This window comes from Protopterus annectens, chromosome 6.part1, assembly GCF_019279795.1.
Source record: "Protopterus annectens isolate FY-2018-M chromosome 6.part1, PAN1.0, whole genome shotgun sequence".
Lineage (NCBI taxonomy): Eukaryota > Metazoa > Chordata > Ceratodontiformes > Protopteridae > Protopterus > Protopterus annectens.
In genome coordinates this window covers 170,562,938-170,587,014 of record NC_056738.1, presented here as the reverse complement: position 1 = coordinate 170,587,014, position 24,077 = coordinate 170,562,938, and the positions used below count along the sequence as shown (strand labels likewise).

At 42.1% G+C, this 24,077-nt stretch overlaps 1 protein-coding gene across 1 annotated transcript in view; it reads left to right on the top strand.

The window, feature by feature from the left end:
* Nucleotides 1-24,077, top strand: part of GALNT3 (polypeptide N-acetylgalactosaminyltransferase 3) — a 514,825-nt gene that overhangs the window by 243,796 nt on the left and 246,952 nt on the right. Inside the window, exon 5 of the mRNA XM_044075606.1 lies at nucleotides 15,667-15,901. Within this exon, the coding sequence (XP_043931541.1) occupies nucleotides 15,667-15,901 (235 nt within the window). The remainder of the gene's footprint in view (nucleotides 1-15,666; nucleotides 15,902-24,077) is intronic.

The window sequence follows — 24,077 nt, the reverse complement described above, 5'->3', positions numbered from 1 at the left end:
TGGAGTATGTACACTGTGATGAGTTGACACAGAGATATGATATCCACTGCATAACGGTGTGACAGGTGTGACAGCAACACGTCAGCTGTGTCAGTGTCATGATGCTTCTCAGAGATTACTGTGCAGATGTCGTACATGTCATAGCAATGTATGTTCAGCGGTATGCCAGTACATCAGTGTAAATGTGACCTGTCACCATCATTATGTCTTACAGATAATGCCACGTTTACGACTCCCAGCCTTCAGCCGCCAGGATGATGATGTCATCATACCATTGCTCCATGACAACTATGACATGCTGTTCAGCCATGTGCCACAGCATGCTCAGCAGCGGGATGACCTGTGGCAGGATATACGCAGGAGGGTGAATGAAGTGGGTGGCAACAACCGCACCTACCAGCAGGTACGCAGACACTGCACGGACCTGATACGGCATGCGAAACAGCGTGCCACTGCAATCGCCAGAGAACAAGGTGGAACAGGTGGTGGGCCACCAACCCAGCCCCCACTCACACACACAGAGGAGCTACTGGCCAGTCTGGGGATACCCAGGGAACAGCATGCGGAAACACTGTCCGCCATCGTGGAGGTGGGTGTCTCCCAACCAATGGGCCTGGAGTTGCCTGGTAAGTCAGTCCTGCATATGAGTATGATATCCACTGTAGTTGCAGGTGTCACTGTACATCATGTAAAGTAACAACACATACCAGGTATATGGGCACACAAGCTGCATACTACAGTATGCTACGTTGTGTATGCAGACGTGTGCATACCATATGCTATCACACAGGTACATGTGTTCACATGCACAGTGCAAACTGTGGCTGTCATACAGTCATGGATAATGTTTATACTGTTGTGTCGCCCCTATACAGGCACCTCTGGCGTGTCGCACAGACATGGGTTCGTTGCAGGTGAGACTGTTGTCAGTATCATGTTACAGTGTAGAGTTATTTGCCATGTGGCCAGGTATAACATGCACACCAGGGTTTTGTTCCAGTCATGTTATACAGGTTGCACCACCAGACACACACACATGCCACCCATGTGCAATAGATACACCATTAGTATACACTGGCATGAAACCACAGTACCTGTCAATGTGATATGTGCAGTCAGCTATGCATACAACGGTGGAGGTGTTCTACAATGGATGCATATGTAGTATGCATTGGAACAACATTTGTGGTATGCACACAGTACCACACAGTGAGCAGTGATCTGGGCAGCACACAGGTGTCACCATTGTGACATATGCCCCTGCATTGTGTGCACACATTGTGACATGCCACCCGACATGTCCCAAGCTTGTGGTGTTCTGTCCGCAATATTGTCACACCATCACATGACCTACACCCGACATAACAAACATCCACACTGTTTTCTGCATAGCCCTGTGGATTGTGACACCTCTGACATGTATGGGTGTATGTCACATGGGACACCACAGACATGTGTACAAGATGCCCATCACACACAATTGTCCAACAACCGTTCACACATGGCCATGGGTGATAGCCTCAGGCATGTTGCCACACAGTACATCTGATGTGGATAGACTCCGTTGCACATTGTCCACACATAGTGCAATCATAGCCATAGTGGACCACTTGTACATTTGATGTGTTACACCGGACAACCAGAATGCCTGTCTGCAGCCACCGGAGGTGTCACCGATGTCTACCATATACGATCTGTGGAACAGCATGACTGTGTTGCAGTCATGGCAATGCAATGCATCCATGTTATGCATTGCACAGCAACATACATGCATCATGTTGCCATGCAATGGCACAGTGCCTGTACTCCACACTGTATAGCTATGTACATGGCTCACACTAACCACACCTGCACATACACATTTGCTAAACATGCATTCTATCTGTAGGCTGTACACACAACACTGCACTGTGAAGCCCATTATGATGCTGTGCATGTGTCAGGACACCATTGTGTCAAACATGTATACATGTTACTGCACATGTCAGTGGATTACATGTCAAGGTAACGTCAGCCATGTGTACTGTTAACCTGTTTGTGGCCACATGGTGTATCACGGTGATGCATGCAAATTACCATGATTGTTTGTACTGCATGCCTACTGATATGACACCTGCTTGATGTAGTGTGCACCCCAGAGTGGTATGCATACTAACACTATTAATGTCTGAGCTGCATTTCCTGTGCTGTAGTGCAGGAATGCTGCATGCCATCTGAAATATCACATGCATGGTGTGTCTGTGTGTGTCTGTGTGTGTCTGTGTGTAATGTACCTTACAGTATGTCTTTGCATTCACAGGTGGTGTAGGTGTGTTACCCTCCTGCGGTCCATCTGATGTTAGTGTCCCCAAAGATACTAGCGGTGATGACCATATGCATGAGGTACAGGCAGGGTTATCAGGGGTGGAATCTGTGCCATTGGTTACCATCCCACCTATGTCCCCCTCTTCCCCGCACATGGTTCTGATGCCAACACATACCACATCACCGTTGCCCATAGAGGAAGGACAGTCAGCGTCTGTTGGCATTGAACAGGAATGTGTGGTGGCTACAGAAGGTGTGACTACACAACATGTTGCCAGTGTAATGACTGGTGATGTGCCACACAGGCATGTGGCTGGTGCTGCTCATAGGAGGACGTCTGGCAGACATGCACCTGCAGCACAGGGTGCAGCAGCTGGTATCACCAGACGCATGTTCCAGACTGTAATGGCAGCACAGGCACGTGCAGAATGGCAGAACCACGAAGGGCAGAGGCTGCAATTCGTACCCTGAATGACAACATCCAGTCATTGGCAAATGCTCAACAGCAGATTGCTAATGTACTGGATAGGTGATTAGGTGAAATGGTTGGAATCCTCGACCGAGGCATGGCAATCCGCGAGCGTGAGCTGTCTGTGCTGGAACACCTGGTAGGGGTGAGGCGTAGGACACGTGGGCATAGGCCAGCAACACCACCTAGTGTAGGTCGACGTGTGCATGCCACCTCTCATGCCCACTCACATAGTGCTGGTAGCAGTAGCAGTGCAGCTGGTGCTGCACTGTCCACACCAGGACACAGCAGGCCATATGGACGTGGCCCTGGCCGGTCCCATTGTGGACACGGTTCCAGCGGACATGTGTCATCGGACAGTAGCCACTCTGTACCTCCACCTGGTAGTGCCCGTGCAACCCCAGGCAGGCACAGGTCACGTGGCCGTGGACGGACACAGTGAGCTGTACAACCTGCACTGTACAGTCTGGGGCTGTCAATTATACCCCGTGTAGGCATCACATATGGCTGAACTGTGTACACACATACCCACACACAGCAGACACAACTGTAGGGCTCCACCACATCCACATGCATTCTGCACAGACATGTCCAGTAAACCCACCGGCCCTTACACACACACACACACACACACACACATGATGTTATCCATTGGTGCAGCCTATGCCCCTGGCAAACATATCACCCTGTGCATATGATGAAGCCTCTGCCACATCCCTGTCATCCACACCATCGGTGCAGGGTTATGCAAATATATTCTGATGCACAGGGTGGACAGGATAGTGAGAGGTGTATGTGATACCTGTGTATGCATAGCGTGGGATGTGTATGTTGCAGTGGTTGTGTATGAATACTGACATATGCGTATGTGACGTGGGTTGTGTACTGTCAACATGCAGCAGACATACCATGTAGTGCAGGTGCAGCATGCATTGTCATGTGTTCATGGTATGTGTGACGGTTACATGTGTAGCACCATGTTGGTTCTGATACCCTGAATCCCTCCTATGGTGTACTCGCATGTGCCTACAGGGAGCACCGTTATCGGTCCCCCACGTGTAGCTGTGGATTACTCACAGGCACATCTGGCAATATCAGCATACTACATGTACCCGCAACCTGCCTGGACACCTACATGACACACATGTCTGCACATATACTGCACCTGATGCATGTGGTCGGTGCCACAGGCTACAGTGGGCAGAGACGTCACATACATAGCAGGACACACTACAGGTATGGTGACATGGTGCAGGTGTCATACACAGCCTGATGGCCACTGACTTCAGGTGTCACCTGTCAGCTGTGGGGCACGCTGTGCAGCAGTAGGACCCTGTAACAGTACAGGAACATGGTCTCAATCATGGGGTGTACACCACTATGACGCACACCCCATAGTGTGCAGATGGGGACACCTGCCTGTGTGGTCAGCCCCCTCACAATACTATGCACCCACACGCCATGTCACAGGGAGCGGACTTGCACAGGTAGACAGTATGGCTCACACCTATGGCATTGACAGGGTTGTGCAATGCAGCACCATTACGGGATAGTCACCATGTGTGGTACATGTTCGTTCACAATGGTATATTAGCATACACCCTCACACCAAGCAGCAGACATACAAACATGTAGACACACACACATTGTGGTGACCACACATGTTTACACAGAGAGACAACATGTTGCATGTACTGCACCATCCAAATGCATGCTCCCCACACTGAGGTATGTACAGATCTCTACTATGGTGTACAGGGATGTGTAGCACGTGGGACATATTCCCCCCGATATGTGGCATACATGGGCACACAGTCATGCACACATGTCAGTGCTGGGAATACTACACCCGTCATATGATACGTGTGCAGGCATGCAGCGGTATGTAGTGCATTATGTGTACCAACACTGTATCCGGCAGATGTTCTGATATATGCACTTGGGGAGTGGTAGGTGTTACAGTTGCCATGTGACATACAGTCGATAACACCTGACCGCTGGGTATGCATTATGTCAGCACTGTCATGTAACAGTGACATAGCATACTGTATGCACATGGCAGGGTAGGATGGTGTGTGACACAACTGTGAGCCACCACCTGCACACATGCATGCAGACAGGTGTTTAAACACATTATGTATACACATACCTCCATACGTGCTGTTTCTATGCCACCGTATAATGGCCTCTATGATGGGTATGCATGTGATAGGTTGTTGCAACTATGTTATGGACATCGGCCACTGCTCATGCATGGCTGCTCCATGCACAGTACACATGTCACATGTGTCTCCTGTTGCCATGTGTGTATGCATTGCTACTTTTTGACATGTGTGTTGACATACATAAAACATGGACTGTGGTATGATATCACAGCTGTCACAGGTGAACAATACAAGGGTATGTGTCCCAGTCAACACTGCTACACCCTGTAGTGGGAGCATTCCACAGACATGGGTCCACCTTCCATTCGTGTGTGTAGCACTGTGTATGCCAGTGTTATGCATGTGGTACATCACAGGCTTTGTATGTGTCATGTGTGCAGTCCATGCACACATCCAGACAATCACATGTATGACATATCCAGACGTTTGTTCATTGTGGTACAGCAGCAGTCATGTGTCACAGCTGTGTCAGGGCCGTGGTATGTGTGGAGCCGACCTGTCCATGTATACTGATATGGGTGGACTACATCACACATGTTGGATCATTGTTAGTACATGTGTACTCTGCACAACTGGTGTACACTGCTATACAGACCTGTGGACATATGTCACATGCTGTTGGACCATGAGGCTTACTGCTGCATTGATGACATGGTGCTGGCATGACAGCTAAAGTGTTCACTGCAGTGTGTACATATTTGACCTGCACCCGTGACACCTGTGATGTCATCTGTGTGTGTACGAGCAACTGCATGTGTGACCACCCTGTGCGTGTGGACAGGTTTACCTTACTGTGACCTGCTGTGTGTACACTCCGTCTGCATGCTGGATGGCGCGTAGCAAATGCTAAGTGTGTGAGCATGCCCAGTAAGCAGTTGTGTAGATGGACACACTGTACATTGCACACTGCGCCCTTCTGTGATTATACCCCGTGTGCATGCATGTTTCCCCTTTGCAACTGCTAAGTGTGTGAGCATGCCCAGTTTGCTGTTGTGTAGGTGGACACACAGTACATTCCACACTCTGCCCTTCCACGATTACACTCCATGTGTATGCCTTCTGTGTGTACACTCCGTCTGCATGCTGGACAGCCCTTCTGTGATTATACCCCGTGTGCATGCATGTTTCCCCTTTGCAACTGCTAAGTGTGTGAGCATGCCCAGTTTGCTGTTGTGTAGGTGGACACACAGTACATTCCACACTCTGCCCTTCCATGATTACACTTCATGTGTATGCCTTCTGTGTGTACACTCCGTCTGCATGCTGGACGGCGCATAGCAAATGCTAAGTGTGTGAGCATGCCCAGTAAGCAGTTGTGTAGATGGACACACAGTACATTGCACACTGTGCTCTTCTGTGATTATACCCCGTGTGCATGTATGTTTCCCCTTAGCGAACGCTAAGTGTGTGAGCATACCCGGTTTGCTGTTGTGCAGGTGGACACACAGTACATTCCACACTCTGCCCTTTCATGATTACACTCCATGTGTATGCATGTTTGCACTTTGCAAAGGCTAAGTGTGTGAGCATGCCCAGTACACCAGTCATGGACACACAGTACATTCGGCACCAATGTCTGATACTAGGTGTGTAGCCATGGCCATTGACATCCTGCATAGCCATGGTGGCCATCCAGGCGAATTATATATAGTTGCTATGCCACAATGGATGCCTACATCAAACACACTGGTTGCTCTCTCAAAGGGTGTACTGTCTGTGGTGCAGCCCGTATCCATTTCATGATGTAGTGCTCCGTAGATAGTTAGTATTCCCGAGTGCAGCACTGCCGTGTTACTGTACGTCCACCTTGGGATAGTAACATGCTGTGTGACTGCTCACTCTGTATTCATTCCCTATCGGCATCCTTGCCTTTGCGGATGATATCACCCACCTAGGAGTATGCCTCTGACAGTGCTGTGCTCAGTAATCTTGGTAGCACGTTCTGTAAATGCATCATGCTGTAGTGTGTTCATGTAGGTAGGTGTAGGTTCAACTCCCAGCCCTTCCAAGTGCGTGTGTGTGTTTCCAGCTGCCTCCAGAGACAGTGATGCTTTTAGACGCCTCACAACACATACATTTGCTATCAGCGTCTATTCCTTTGTGGATGATGTCACCCACCTAGTAGTATGCCTCTGACAGTGCTGTGCTCAGTAATCTCGGTAGTGCGTTCTATAAATGCATCATGCTGTAGTGTGTTCATGTAGGTAGGTGTAGGTTCAACTCCTGGCCTTTCCAAGTGCGTGTGTGTGTGTTTCCAGCTGCCTCGGGAGACAGTGATGCTTTTAGATGCCTCACAACACATACATTTGCTATCGGCGTCTATTCCTTTGCGGATGATGTCACCCACCTAGAAGTATGCCTCAGACAGTGCTGTGCTCAGTAATCTTGGTAGCGCATTCTGTAAATGCATCATGCTGTAGTGTGTTCATGTAGGTAGGTGTAGGTTCAACTCCTGGCCCTTCCAAGTGTGTGTGTGTGTGTGTGTGTGTGTGTTTCCAGCTGCCTCCGGAGACAGTGATGCTTTTAGACGCCTCACAACACATACATTTGCTATCAGCGTCTATTCCTTTGCGGATGATGTCACCCACCTAGAAGTATGCCTCTGACAGTACTGTGCTCAGTAATCTCGGTAGCGCGTTCTGTAAATGCATCATGCTGTAGTGTGTTCATGTAGGTAGGTGTAGGTTCAACTCCCAGCCCTTCCAAGTGAGTGTGTGTGTGTTTCCAGCTGCCTCTGGAGACAGTGATGCTTTTAGACGCCTCACAACACATACATTTGCTATTGGCGTCTATTCCTTTGCGGATGATGTCACCCACCTAGAAGTATGCCTCTGACAATGCTGTGCTCAGTAATCTCGGTAGCGCATTCTGTAAATGCATCATGCTGTAGTGTGTTCATGTAGGTAGGTGTAGGTTCAACTCCTGGCCCTTCCAAGTGCGTGTGTGTGTGTTTCCAACTGCCTCTGGAGACAGTGATGCTTTTAGACGCCTCACAACACATACATTTGCTATCAGCGTCTATTCCTTTGCAAATGATGTCGCCCACCTAGAAGTATGCCTCTGACAGTGCTGTGCTCAGTAATCTCGGTAGCGCATTCTGTAAATGCATCATGCTGTAGTGTGTTCATGTAGGTAGCTGTAGGTTCAGCTCCCAGCCCTTCTGAGTGCGTGTGTGTGTGTGTGTGTGTGTGTGTGTGTGTGTGTTTCCAGCTGCCTCTGGAGACAGTGATGCTTTTAGACGCTTCACAACACATACATTTGCTATCAGCGTCTATTCCTTTGCGGATGATGTCACCCACCTAGACGTATGCCTCTGACAGTGCTGTGTTCAGTAATCTGAGTAGCGCATTCTGTAATTGTGTCATACTGTCGTGCGATAGGGTAGGTAGGTGTAAGGTCAATTCCCATGCCTGCCAGATGTGTGTGTGTGTCTATGCTCCCAGCCGCATGGGTTCGTAGGTTATGGTTTTAGGCGCTTCGCAACACACATATATCCTGCTGACGTCTCTGTGTTTGCGGATGTTGAGACGCACCTAGTGGACTGCCTGTGTGTCTGCTGTGGTTAGCGACCTCCGTAGCGTGTTCTCTACGTGCGTCATGCTGTGGTGTGATAGGGTAGTGATGTGTAGGTTCCACTACCGGCCTTGCCACATGTGTCTGTCTGTATCTCTCTCGATGTATGTATATATACATATTTTATGCCCATAGCACTGCTCTTGCATGGACAGCTGTCTGTCCCATGTATCGCATATTTGCACAGCTTACACATAGCAATGTGGTACGATGCAAATCCAAACATTGTCCATGCAACGTCTGTGTTCCAGGAGGTGTTACACGCCCTTACAGACATCCGCTGTATATCTTGGCAGACAGCTATCCTTGCTGTACTGTCACTGTACTGCACGCCATAGACTTTGTGTATCATTGCCTGTTTATGATGTGTGTATGTCTATCTGAGCTGTGTGCATGGTCGTGTGTATGTCCCACTATAATCATCTGTGCAGGTGTCGCCAATATAGGTAATTCATGTAGACTGCTGTTTAATTTGCATTTCAGCACATACCTGCGGACAGTACTGCAGTTCCTACTGCAGCACATTTCATCATCTTGCAGTGGATAATAATGTTTCCACACACATGTATCTGTTTCTGTTCATAACACTCCACCTCAAGGAGCGTATATCTGGACAAGGCCTTATGTGATAGTGGGACACTCAGGGCCAGTAATGACATGTTGCTCTTAGAAACATTGCTAGTGAGCACAGTGATATGTTATGCATGAGTATAGCATTTCTGTCTGATTTGGTGTCTTCATCACATGTTTGTCATTGTTTCCTGTCGTCAGTTATCATGAGGGTGCTGGACTGTTACTGTTACGTGGAACACAGCAAACATATGAGGCATACCTCTACACAGTCTGCGTACATCTGTACAGTTGCAGAGTATGTGTCCGATACAACATACCTACTGTCTGACTACAATACACACACAGTGTATGGCGGCATGACAGCCCACGTGGCATTACTTTGTATTTGCACGACACACCCACACAGACAGCTGTATTCCTCACACAGGTCTACATCTGCTTATCCACACTAATTGTTCTTTCATGTACCATATGTGTGCGTTGTATTTGCGCTTTCCGTCAGTGGCGGGGCTCACGTACGACTATGGGGGTCTGGTAATTGTTATGTTGACACTTCATGACACCCTGGGGGACACTTTACCTTTGTGTCTAATTACCTTCCACATTGATCTTCGCAGGGCATACGTTGTCATTCACATTTTCCGGGGTATGACTTATACATGTTTGCCCATTTGTCCTGCTGTCTTTCTTCTCACCTGTCTGCCTAATATCACCAGTTCAGTACATGTATTTTGGACAGGTTAGCTCCTTCATACCCTTGACCTGTTGTCATTATGTGTACACGCTCTGACGTTTGGCCTTTGCCCTTGTTACATTTCACATAGTGATGTGCCTTTCTAGCTGATTGCTGTCTAGGCATTACGGACTATGCGGTAGGTGATAGTGACCGCTATTTCCATTGCATGATTAGTGACACTCATAACATCCGTATTCATGGCTACGCCAGTATTCGCACAATGGTCTGAGTTTGTATGGGGTATTTATAATGTAGTCCCTATCTGTATTTCCTGTACTATGCCTTACTGCAGCTGTGTTATTCTGACAGTTTTCCAGTTATGGGTACCATCTTGGTCGTACGCATGTCCATCCATGGGAATCACCTACAGGACACTGATATAGGGCTGTACATATTTCCAACTTGCTTTCCGCACTATCCAGTGGATGCTTTGCACCATTATTGAGAATAAAGGCATGTGCTATACCCACATCTCTCCCACGGGGCGGGCCTACGAAATCTCTGCCAAACAACACCTAGGCCCATTTCTGCATACCCAGGTTCCCATGCCTGCAACCCTCTACGGTACACATTACACATGGTTAATGTGTGTGGTACTGCGATGTGGACGCACTTTTATGCACTCCCCACTCTAGGGATATCTGTGCATACATCCTGCATTTCATGGACACATGTGCCATCACCCTTGCACCTGCTTTTAGTGCATATACAGCTGATTCGTATATGCGGCTGTCACTTCCTTTGCGTCAATCGTTGCAGGTACTGCGAAAGGATAACTTTTTGGAGTCCTACAATGGACACCAATATGCATGTTTAAAGTGTAGAACTTGCTGGACTGTCACTTTCTGGCCAATGATTTTGACTGCTGCTGTATATTCCCCATTCATGGATGTCTGTTTGACTACCCATATTAGCTATTACTTGGCATATTTATATCCATGTGTCATATATACGGGACATAGGTCTATTGTGTGTACATATATACATGTAAACTCCTCGTTTCATACCTTGTTTTGTTAATGTCTGTGGATTACCTGTGTACACACATCTATAACCATACCATACCTTCCCACTGTACAGCTACTGGCAGAGTGTACGGATGGATGACCCTTTATCTTAGGTGTGTTTTACATTGACCGGTGTCTATCTGGCAATTTGCTGGCATTTCATTTGAGACTTACGGTGGCACCTTCTGACAAGTAGTTCAGGTTACGGATACATACCCTTCGTCAATCCCCGCTACTAACACACCCGTTATTCTATCCACTTTCTATGTTTGTTTTAGCACATATCTTGTGTTTCTCACTATTTGTACCAGTGCTTTGCATGGCATTGTCCGATTCCATACTTTCAGAGGCTGACAGTTTTGAGACATGTATAACTAATGTGGGGGAAACAGCATTAATTTACTCTGCTGTGAGCGGATCACACACGCACAGGCGCACTTGCATTTCCTTATTGTGGGTTACGTGCAGGCGCACATGCATATCTGTATTCTGGGTTACATATGTTTACTGTGTCTTTGTGCTTACGTGGCCTGTATTAGTTGTGACAGTACCAGTAACATATCTCTGATCCGGTTAACGGATGTATGCGAAACACACTTTCACCTTTACATATGTAACTGTCTTTGCGGCACAGACGCATTAGTTACACGTTCACATTTATATGTTCTATACTCGTAATTCAAACAGGACTGCATTCATGTTGGCCGGTTGCTGTGACCACAACACATTTGGTGTTCTGTCTCATTTATATGCATACCCATGGTACATAGCTACATTAACATATTCCCCCCCACGTCACAGGCATCCATTCTCCTGCTGGGAAAAGTGTGGTACTACATGTTACACATTCCTTATTCCCTAATGCTCTTGACCCAGGATGCATATGGCGTAACCGCAGGGATATTCAGAACACAAAGGCTTATAGTCCCAACGCATACAGGTCTTTAATTGTCAGGGTGTTCCTGTGGTGCTCTGGGATTGGTCTTGTCCGCCTAGTGTACAGCACTGCCCTGACCGTGTACGAATGCCAGACGAGACACATGGGCACAGTTTGTCCATGTTTATTATACCATGACCCCCCATTATTCCATACCATGTACGCTGATTGGCCAGCGTGCCCGTTGTAAATCGAGTTATACTAATGGAAAACGGTCCGGTCGCCCGGACCTTTTTCCATTAGTATAACTCGGTATTTAAAACCTGTCTCGCTATCTTAGGTGGGTTTAACATAGCGAGACAGCTTTAAATAAGCAACGGAGATGTCCATTGCTTACTTTAAAGCTGTCTCGCTATGCTAAACACATTTAACATAGCGAGACAGGTTTTAAAAGAAAGCAACGGGGAAATCAAGCTCTCCATTTCTTTTTTGTGGTGTTTTGCTATGTTAACTGGGTTTAACATAGCGAGACAGTTTTAAAATTAGCAACGGACATCTCCGTTGCTTATTTTAAAGCTGTCTTGCTATGTTAAACCCATGTAACATAGCGAAACACTACAACTAAGCGACGGAGATCTTGCTTTCTCCCGTTGCTTTTGCCCACAGCTCTGATGTACTGTGCAGGCGTGCAGTACATCTGCGGAAGGGCAGCAGACAGGCATTATACTATGCCATTATGTAAGGGAATTAATAGTTTATGTTCTTACATGATGTCATGGTATAATAGCAATAACCCACTTCTGGGTGTAGGTGATGCTGTATTTACCCACGGTTGGCTTTGCTTGGTCCCGAGGGCGACACCGTGGGTATATCCAGCATTACCCACACCCAGGCATGGGTTATTGCTATAATATTCAATCTGTGTTTACAGACACGGGTGTTTGGACAACCGACAATAGCTTATGCTGTTGGCATACAATGATGTGGGTGGTGCTGGTTATCATACATATTCCATGTTGTGCGTTGTTCCCATTCACAATTGTCTATTCCCTGTAGTCATTCATACGTGGATATTTATGTAGCACATGACTGAACTATGTATTACCTGCAGGTATGCTGTGTTACAGTGAACATATGTGACGGTTGGTTACAGTGTATATGTGTACGTACCTCTGTGATACTGGGGACTACCACACATCCTTCGCAGCATTTCATGCGTATGTACATACTATTATTCGGTGGCCTGTAGAAGCTTGTGAGAGCACTGATTACATGTGTCCCTATTTGTGCACGCATCGTGTTAGTCTTTGTCCAGCTTTTGTTGCTGTCATGGGTTGGACGGTGGTGTTGGTGTGTCATTGGGTTGTATTTATACTGCCGATACTTCAGTGGGGGGTAGGGTTAGCACTTGTTCCTCTTTGCGGGGGAGGCCCCATTATGGACATTTGTGTCCTGCGTCAACACTTGACATGTGCCATATGTCCTGTGATATTAACACAGTAGTGTATTTCTTACCTTCATTACTACTTGCATGTTACAGGCATTTTGTATCTGGTACACATGACTATTATATTGGATAGCTTAAGCTATTCACATGCTATGCAATAACCTTTCATTCTGGCATATACATGTTATTCTATCCTTTGCATTGGCCGTGGGTGTTTTACCATGCAAATCCACTCTTATCTACGAGTGATGTCCTACTTGACAATCTGTACATGTGGCAACCCTGCTGGGGTGACCTGCTTGGTGGACAGCTGTTCCACCCTGTGTATTATGTTTGGCATGTCTGCATAGCTACTCATCAGTACTGTGGCTACACATACTGCTTCGTCCGGATGTGTACAGTTATGGACACTGTGGCGTGTGAACACCTATGGGGTTTCGACAGGTCAGTAACCACACGCGGGATCTACACATTCTGCCAACACATTCACATGCAGCCATTTGGATTTCAGTACCTGGGATGGGATGTTGACATATGTGGGGTACATATTTGCAAGCCTGTCACTGCCTAGGACAATACTTCCTACTACATATGGGGTATACCCGCTCTGTGTAGGTGTGCAGCTGTGCATGGCTGCTAGCTGGATTAGGTGGACATTCGGACATGGGTGCGGGTTACGTGCTATGAAGGGGTTGTTGTGTATTACATTTGCATGCATGGGTTCTGCTTCTGGATATTCCGATTCGGTATATGCCATCCTATGTGCATGTGACAGTTACGTTGCTGTGTATAGCACATTTTACTATACATATGTTTGTGTGTGTTTGGGATATCTAGTTTCTTTATGGTTGTTATATGGCCACGACTGCCCGGCTGTGTACTATCACTACCACTGTGGGACTGCTGGTGACCATGCCCATGGGGCTGGTCATGTGTATTTGCGGCGCGTTGACATGATGCAGTACACCTCCACTGGGTATGACTGCTGACAGTGTAATACGTAATGGACACAGTATTCTAAGTATCATGTGTTCCATGAACGGGAACATTTTGTATGTCGTGCATTTATGTTTTGGTTCTCCATTTTGTGTGGATGGGTACTATGTAGCATACTTTGCATACGTTTCATTATCCACGGACACTGGTAGGTGCGGTTACTATTGCAGGCGGCCTGTAAGAGTCAGCACTTTAGGTTGCTCATCGCCTGCCGACTTGGCCACGCCTCCGAGTGCAACCTAGTTAGGCTTCCTGGACTCGCGCACGTGCCCTATGCACGTGGTTGTGGTTGCAGCGCACACTCATTACTATGCATGTGGCGCTGCTACGCCATTTGTACGCTGCACGGCCGGCGCAAGCCTTACACCGGCCTTGCGCCGAGCTTCATGAATCCGGGGGACAATGTCACAAACAGGTTGATATTAATTTTCATTTGTGGTTTATTTATTTACTATTTAACTTGTTCAGTGTTATCCTTTTTAGTCACAGCTTAGGCACATGCTGGATAAAACAGTTGTTACTTAGCTAATACACATAGATGACAGAATGACTGACAAAGTTATCAGACATTGCTCTCCTTCTCAGAATTCCCCTGTACAGTTTTCTCCTAGTTCTTTCATTCACTGGCTAAGTCACATTAAGGCAAAAAATATCAGATTTTAAGAAGTTCTTTTGACTGTTTTCTGAGGTGTATATTTGTGCTACTTACTTTACATTAATGCATATCATTTTCATAACAGATTTACAGTAAACTCTCAGTTAACTGGCACCCATGGGGATTGGAAGGTGCTGTATAACTGTAGTTTCTAGAGGCTTGAGAGTTACTATTAAAAATAGGCCTGACTAATATTGTACCCTATACTATTTGTTTGGTTTGACTTGTTCTCAGGTTGGGAAGAGAGGGAATTTATTTCTATCTTCCTTTTTAAAAGTCTAAAATTCTAAAAATGTAAGGTATGTTTCTGTGGGGGGGGGGGGGGCAGAAAGTGCAACAATACTGTATTGTATTTCTTAGGTTTGTTTTGCTGGTTGCTTAAGAGTGCTGGTTGCTTGAGTTTTAACTGAGAGTTTACTGTACATTTTTGGCTTTTGGAGTTCTTCCACAGAAAGATTTCTCAAGGATTTTGCTAATAATTACATATAAAACTTAAACAAGAGGGAATTAGCTAGTCAGACAGCTATTGTAAAGACTTATATGGTTATTTCAGCCCTTGTGATGTCATGTGTTATTAATGGTGATGAAGAATGTTATGAAGAAAGTAAATATTACTGCAGATGACGGCCTTTGCATGTTTTTGCTGTAACAGAATTCCTTTATGTTGTGCAAATGCAAAGTGAGGCAAACAGTAGAACAGACTTCCAAACTTTGGAAACAACTGGAGAAGGAGGAGTTACGGAACTTAGTCTTTTATTTGCCTCAGTTTACTTAAGCACGGCTTGAAAAGGGCTGTCAATGTATTTGAGCTGAATTACTGTTACATGTGTTTAAGACACTTTAAGTTTTGTTTACATTTCATAGGTGAATGTTTTACTGGTTGGCTTGAACCATTGTTGGCAAGAATATCAGAAAATTATACTGCTGTTGTAAGTCCAGATATAGCAACAATAAGCCTTGATACATTTGAGTTTATGAAACCGAACCCTTATGGACAAAATAAAAACCGTGGAAACTTTGACTGGCAATTGACATTTGGATGGGAAGGGCTTCCTGATCATGAAAATCAAAGAAGAAAAAATGAAACCTATCCAATAAAGTAAGTTGCTTTGGTATCTTTTTTTTTTCTAGCTGTAATGTTATTTAGCTGTTCTGCAATGGAGAAGGAACTTCCACTGGCTTCCTCTAGTATGCAGTAAAATTAATAGATGATAAGCAAAGCTCAAATGTTTGCTGATGTGGTAGATAACTAGATGGTAAACAAAACTGAAATGTTTGTTGATGTGTTAGATAGCATTTCCCTTCTGCATTTACTTATATAGCTGAAAAAATTGCAGTAAACTACATGTAGGAAAATAATATAACTTGACAGGCACAAAACAGCTATATATATATATATATATATGTATATATATATATATATATATATATATATATATATATATATATATATATATATATATATATGTATATAGGTTCCCTTCAGAATCTCAAACTACTGAAATCCCGAATTTCAGTAGCTCGAGAATAACTCGAGACCAGAAAGGCAAAAGTGCAGAATACCAAAATCCCAGAAGCGCGAAATTCAAAATCCCGAAGTTTGGAGATTTTGAATTAGTGCTTCTGGTATTGCGGTGTGTGAGTGGGTGGTTGGAGATGTAGGTAAGTGTTTGTGTTTTATGGGTTTTGGGTAGGGGCTTTAGCGTGTGTCTGTGTGTTTTGTTAGTGTGATGTGTGTATGTGAGGGGACTGCAGTTTCTGTGGTGGTGTTTTTGTGTGTTTGTTTAGTGCAACCTCAGAGTTAGTATATTTAAGTAGGGGGGGGTGTGGGGGCAGGGGTGTGTAGCCCCCCCTGCTTGTATTTAGGGTAGGTGTTTGTCTCTGTGTAGGGAGGTGTATGTTTGTGTTTGTGTATGCGGTATGTTTAGTGCAGAAGTCGCGATTTTAAATTTTGCGCTTCTAGGGTTTTGGGTTTATGGATTTTCAGCTTCATGGTCTCGAGATATATTTTGCGATTCTGAAGTGAATCCATATATATATATATATATATATATATATATATATATATATATATATATACACACACACACACACACACACACACACACACACACACACACACACACACACACACACACACACACACACACACACACATGTGTATATAAAATCATTAACACTCACTAAATATTTTTAGTATAAATGAATAACTACACTCAAGAAAGAACTGACAAAGCTATAAATCTGTACAATAAAGAGTGAACTAAGACACACTTCATAAATGGAGTAGCACTAAATCCACATTGTAGTTAGTCAGCAGCATTGTACAACTAGAATAAAAAAGAAGTAACAAATGTTCATAGTGTCCAACAAGATAACAGCAGTCATACAACCTATCTAAACAAATGACATAAGTACTTGAGGCACTTACCCACTATGGTGGTGGTGCTGTGGTAGCGTTGTCGCCTTGCAGTAAGACACTGTCCGGTTTGATTCTCAGCTAGAGCATCTTCTGTGTGGAGATATGCGTGAATGGGCGTACCTTTGTTGAAGGTTGTGCATCAGGGCTGGTAACTCAGCACTTAAAAATCAACTACCAATCATTAGCGGACTGGAGTTCTGCTGTGGCGACCCCTAACCAGGAAAAGCCGAAAAGACACAACAACTTGAGGCACTTACCCATATGCCTTGTATTCTGCTTACCCAAACTTCACCATGCCTCTCTATGTGAATATTATGATAGTTACCTGGTACTAAGAGGTGATAGACTTTCTTACATGTCTAGTCCATCCTTCAAGGCTGTTGCAATGTGTGGCAGGACCAAAATACATGATAGGTATCTACCACTTCTGTCTGGCAAGCTTGGCAGTCATCAGATGTAGAATACCTTTTTCTCTTCCTTTTTGTGGTGGCCCAATATCCACCATACAGCAACTTTAGTTGGTGTTATAATAGTCTGGGAAATGGGGATAGCATTTTTAGAAGGTTGAGTTGTAGGGCGATGCTTTCATAGATATTTGGTGTGACAATTACTTGATGTGGTTCTAGAGCATTGACTTATAGATGTATTATGTTTTGTGACAAGCCCATGCAGATGCTTCAGTATGATAATTTTTAAGGGGGCTTGACCTCCCTGCGCTTTCCTGACTACTTCTGCTAGGGGGTTGTAATAGTGCAGGCTGTATTTGTAAGTATCTTCATAAATCTTTGATGTGGGGGGCATGGCCAAGATGCCAAGAAGGTAGCTGCACTTTCTTGATTCTCTGCCTGAAATTATTTTTCTAATTTAAAATTTATATTGTGAACAACTTTATCAGAAGAAATCTTAATTTTTCAATTATTTACTAACATATTACCTGCCAGAAGTTCTGTCACCAGTTACAGACTGAAACAGCTATGAGTCACATGAAGATATCTCTACAAGACAGGACTCTGAAAAAGGAACTTCAAACAATAATCACCAGCATTCAAGACCTTTCTATAAAAATTGATAGTTTAGAGAAGATTATGGAAAATATGAAGGAAAGCAAAAAACAAATTGATGACTTAAAAGAAATTATTACTACTCACTCTGACCAAATAGCAGCTAAAGAAGAACCAGTACATGTAATAGATGGCAGGCAAATGGAAAATGATAACCAGATAAACTTTTTACTAGAACAAAATAACCAGTTACTAGAAAAGGTGGAAGACCTAGAGTGTAGATCCAGAAGAAACATTAGGATCTATGGAGTTCCAGAAAAAATGGAAGGAAATATATGATTCTCTTCATAAATGATTGGCTTCCAAAAATACTAAACCTCCCTGAAGCTTTATCTTTCAGAATCGTGAGAGCCCACAGGTCCCTGTCATATACATCTGCATCAAAAAATTCAACAGCTGTGAGATCCATCATTGTAAAATTCCTATCTACAGAAGACAAAGATTTAATACTAAGAGCTACATGGTCAGGAAATCCAGTCCAAGTCAATGGGAAAAATATAAGATTTGACAATTATTACACTTCCACTGTGGTCACAAAGAGAAAAGTGAGACCCACTTATTAAAGACTTAAAAAAAGCCAACATTAAAGCCCAGATAATGTTTCCAGCCAGAATCAAAATTACCCTCTCGGATGGTCAAAAATATTCAATTCTCTTGAAGAAGCATCAGCCTTTCTGAGGAAAAGCAACTTACTTGAGAAAGTAGAAGAAATGGGCCTTTCTTTACCCAGTCCAAAAAGACAAGCTGCTAATGGTAAAATAACTACAGCTGGCAAATCTAGTAAGAAGCTTAAGGGGAAATAGTATAAAAACATCACTCTCAAAACATATTAACAAACAATACATCTGAAAACACAGGATACAAATGGAATCATAAGGTACAAACTTTCTACTTATTTAGTAAATATCTATATATACTTACGCCTGCTTTCTTATATATTACCTTTTTCTATTTCTCAACACTGATCTCCTTTTTCTTACTTTCTTTTCATTCTTTTCCTTTTATTTTGCATAATAATACATACAGTTGCCAAGTACTTCAATATAAACAAACTTGTTTAAATATTTACTTAGAAATAAGCTGCAGTAATATAAACACCTTACAGCAAACATTTATTATGCAGGCTATGCATTACATCAATGGTAACATAATATTACTACCTAGCACGTATTGATTCTTTTTTTCTCCTCTCTTTCCTATCCATTCACACTGTTCTGTTAATCTCACAGAAACAGTCAATAAATGACAGTAGCCTTCAAACAACAGCTTCACACAGTATGAAATAATTAATATTACTTCCATTTAAACTTATTACAATTAACACACTATACCCATCATATAAAGTTTAATAAGATTTCTACACAAAGTATACATCTGCTGCGACCATATAAACACTCTACACAGACTTTTGGCACTATAAATTAATATGAGATAAATAGAAAGTTTTTATTTAATATGTAAATAGTGCTAATTTTATATTTAAAAAGTATATTAAAGCTGAGGGAAGTGGAAGGGGAAAGAGGGCTTTACAATGTATAGATTTACTGTTCAAAAAAGTATTTTAAGCAATTTACTGTATGATTTGCTTAACTCTCTCTGCTTGTTTTTTTTTTTTTTTGCTATACATAAGAGCCACAACATTCTTGAGCACAGTCTACTTGTTTAAATTACATTTGTGCTGTATTTTAACACCAAAAAATCAAAAAGCTTCAGAAGAACTCATTCTCAAGCCTAGAACACTTCCTGCTTGTTTGTAAACTGATTACATCACTGTGACAGCACAAATAGACATGCAGCATGACCTTTAACCTCTCAGCATGCTCAAATGACATATGAGGAGAATCAGGAAGTTAATGACACAGAATTGCTGAGAACAAAAGGACTGTTAAGAAATGAAAGGATTTGCTTCAAGTAAGTGGTAAATGCTGCACATTATTATAGAAACTTTTTTAAATGGTAAATGATATTTTGACTTTGTTAAAATGCATATTCAGTGTTTTAATTACTTGTAACAATGCAGATATTTAAGCAAGCTTTTAATTGAAGTTCACAGATAGGTTTGCCGAAAGGCTTCCATGTGTTCAGTTAAGGAAAATATTTAGCATACAGAAATAATTTTTTTTTATTTGTCTGTTTCTCTCCTTTTCTGTTTATGATAATTAGTGTGCTTTCCTCAGTTTAACTGACTAATTTATATCCCCAGTTTGATGAAAGTAAGATACGTATGCTTTTAAAAGGCCACGGTTCTTATTTAACTATAATCTGTAAAAAAGAACCAGTTCTCACAAATTTACAGAGAGAGTTACTTACCAGTTTCTAGATACCTATTTTGTTATCTAGCTTTAATAACTAACCTATATGAATATAGCTTATTCTAAGATACATATGCACAGGTCAGTAATCATGAACTTTGGTATACATTTGTAGTTCATATGCATTGTTCTCTCTAGGTATACATAGGTATAGCTCTATATGACTAACACACAATCACCCTTAAAATATGCACCTAGATATGTGAACTCTTTCCATTTTGTTGTGATCACCCTTGCACATGTATTGAGACATTTTTATTGCTGACAGCAATTTTGCAATCCATTACATTATGTTTGCGTAACAGTATATAGGGGTCTGAGGTATTCAAACATACTTTGTCTGTGCATCTATAGAATTTGTTGTTCAGCTGTTGCATATAACTGTGTTTTCTGTGCCATTTATACATTTACATGTTTATAGTTGTCCCTAGCATAATATGTACAGAAGTCAGATATTAGTCATTTCTTCATTTGTTATTGCCAGGACTTGCAATGCCAGTTCTTATTAATTTACAGAGTGAGTTACTTACTAGTTTTTGGATAGCTATTGTGCTCTCTAGTTTAAATCTTAATAGCTTTTACTTAAAATTGTTGATAGTTCCATGATTTTTATTAACTCTATCTGGAAAGCTTTTTAGACTCATAGCTAAACATAAGCTACCTAAAGGCATTACTGTTATCCTACTCCGGTAACAATACACTAGGTCTTTTGTTTTAAAATTACTCTCTGATTTGGATGTACAGAGATAATTACTTCTAATATACATAATTACCACAAATAATGTATTAACTTTAATTTCACACACTTTGATATTTCACTACTAAAATCAGTAACAATTCTAAGGAGTAGCCTTTTATTTTTCTCACTTCTTATTACATTCTATACAGTTATTGTAATGGCAGTAGCACAGAACCAGCGTAGATTACTGCTCTTAGGATGAACAAAGGTGGTTTTGAGGAACTTTTCATTAAACCAGGAATTAAATATTCCATGTTTAGACTTGTAAATAGTTTTAAATATTTTACATTTCTGGCCATTTCTGCAGCTTCGCTATTTCCTCGACTGTGGAGTGAAGGTTACAGACTGGGTTAAGGTAAGTGTGTGAACGAAGGTGAGTGTGCGATAGGGACCTTAGGGTTAGGGAGCGGGTAAGGTGAGTGTGCGATAGGGACTTTAGGGTTAGGGAGCGGGTAAGGTGAATGTGTGGTAGTTATGGACCTTAGGGTTAGTGTTGGGTTAAGGTAAGTGGATAGCTAGCAGTGTATGTATGGTTTAGTGTAGGGTTTTGTGAAGTGTATGTGTGTGGATTATGTATTTTGGTGTGCTTGTGTTGTATGTATGTTTGTTGGAACAACAATTTTTTTCCCTGGGAAAAAATTCGCTGTTCTGAGTGTTCGATGTTGTGGTGTTTCAAGTGAAATGGTTTGATATTAGAACATTCGATGTAGTGATACTTCGATGTTCTAATATAAACCCAAATAATCGACACATATTCAGACAAAAGTGGCATGTTCTGCTTAATTATTCTAGAAATAAATAAAAATCTAATTACATTGACCAATACTTATTGGATGCCCGGTGTCGGTGCTGCAACTGCGAATAAACATCTTGACTTACTTGCAATCAAATCTAAGGGAGAAATAATATATGCAGGTGATTTTAACTGTATTCTCTCCAGAAGTGACACTACTAAATGTGATAAGTTTAAGATATCTGCACCTGCTAAAAGATTGAACTTCACCAATAATTCAAATATAAGAGATATTTATGAAAAAATAGAACCCAAATCCCTAAAATACACACATTACTCATACAGATTCGGTACACAAACTACCATCGATAAGGTATTGGTTACAGATTATATATTCTCAAAAATTCAGGAAGTTTTCATTAGCTCTTGTTCAATGTCTGACCACAATGCTATTTTTTTTAAATCCACATGAAATCTAGTCATCTAGTATACTGGCGAAGAAAACCAGCATACATTGTTAAGATAACCGGCTTTATGGAATGGTTACTGAAAGAAATCAAAATATTTCTAGACATAAATGACAATGATAGTACATCTAAAGTTGTTGTGTGGGATATGCTGAAATCTTACATTTTTGGTAAAATCAAAACCTGGTACCTAAACAAACGAAAGGAATGGGATAGTATGCTATCGAGAATGCAATCAAAAATTGATGAACTAAAAAGAAATCTAAATAATAAAGACATAAACACAAACACAGAACTGAAACAATTAAACCTTGATTACATGGAAATTCTTAATCACAAAGTGGCAATAAATTTAGAAAGAATCAAATTACAGTCTTACTCTGTTAACCCAAAAAACATGCATAGATTAGCTGTGAAATCAAAAAACTTAACCAATGTTAAACATATAAGGGAAATTGTTGATAAAACTAAAAATAAAACTAAAATTGTAACAGATTTAGAAGGTATTCTTGACACTTTCAGAAAACATCATGAAATAATACGTAACACAAATCCAAATATTAATAACAACATCCCAAAAGATAACTTCTTAAATTACAACATAGGCAACAAACCATCAATAGAGCAGAATACCAAACTTCTCAACCCAGTAACATTAAGTGAACTAAAAGAGAGGATTCAAAGCCTTCAGAACAATAAAGCCCCAGGATTAGATGGATTATTAGGAGAAATTTATAAAGTACTCACAGACGATACTTTTACAAGCTTTTGAGGAATTCATAAAAAAAGACAAGCATGTTCTCTTCCTAGAAATGTGCCATGATTTCCCCTATCCTAAAACAGGACAAAGACTCCAAAACAGTAACTTCGTATCATCCCATTTCACTATTAAATGTGGACTATAACATTTTTACATCAATATTAGCTAACATATTAAATCAACTGATGCCTAACATAATAGGTGATGATCAAACAGGCTTCATCCTAAATAGAAGAGTACAAGACAATGTTATCAGGCTCCTTACCTTAGTGGATCATGCTAACAGGAAAAAAAAAGAACTATCAATTATTAGCCTAGACTTAAACAAGGCTTTTCATTCAATAAATTGGCCCTGTTCATTTAAAGTATTAGAAGTATATAACTTCTCCCCTGACTTTATCAGTATAATTAACAGATTATATATTAACTCATATTTAAAAGATTGAACTTCATCAATAATTCAAATATAAGAGATATTTATGAAAAAATAGAACCCAAATCCCTAAAATACACACATTACTCATACAGATTCGGTACACAAACTACCATCGATAAGGTATTGGTTACAGATTATATATTCTCAAAAATTCAGGAAGTTTTACCTTCTAAATCTGTTACAATTTTAGTTTTATTTTTAGTTTTATCAACAATTTATCAACAATTTCCCTTATATGTTTAATTGTTTAAAAAATGGAACTCTGTCCCTACTAGCATTCAAAACACATCATCCAAAGCCTCCTTTAAAGACCTCATCAGGCAACATCTCAAGCAAAGTTGACAG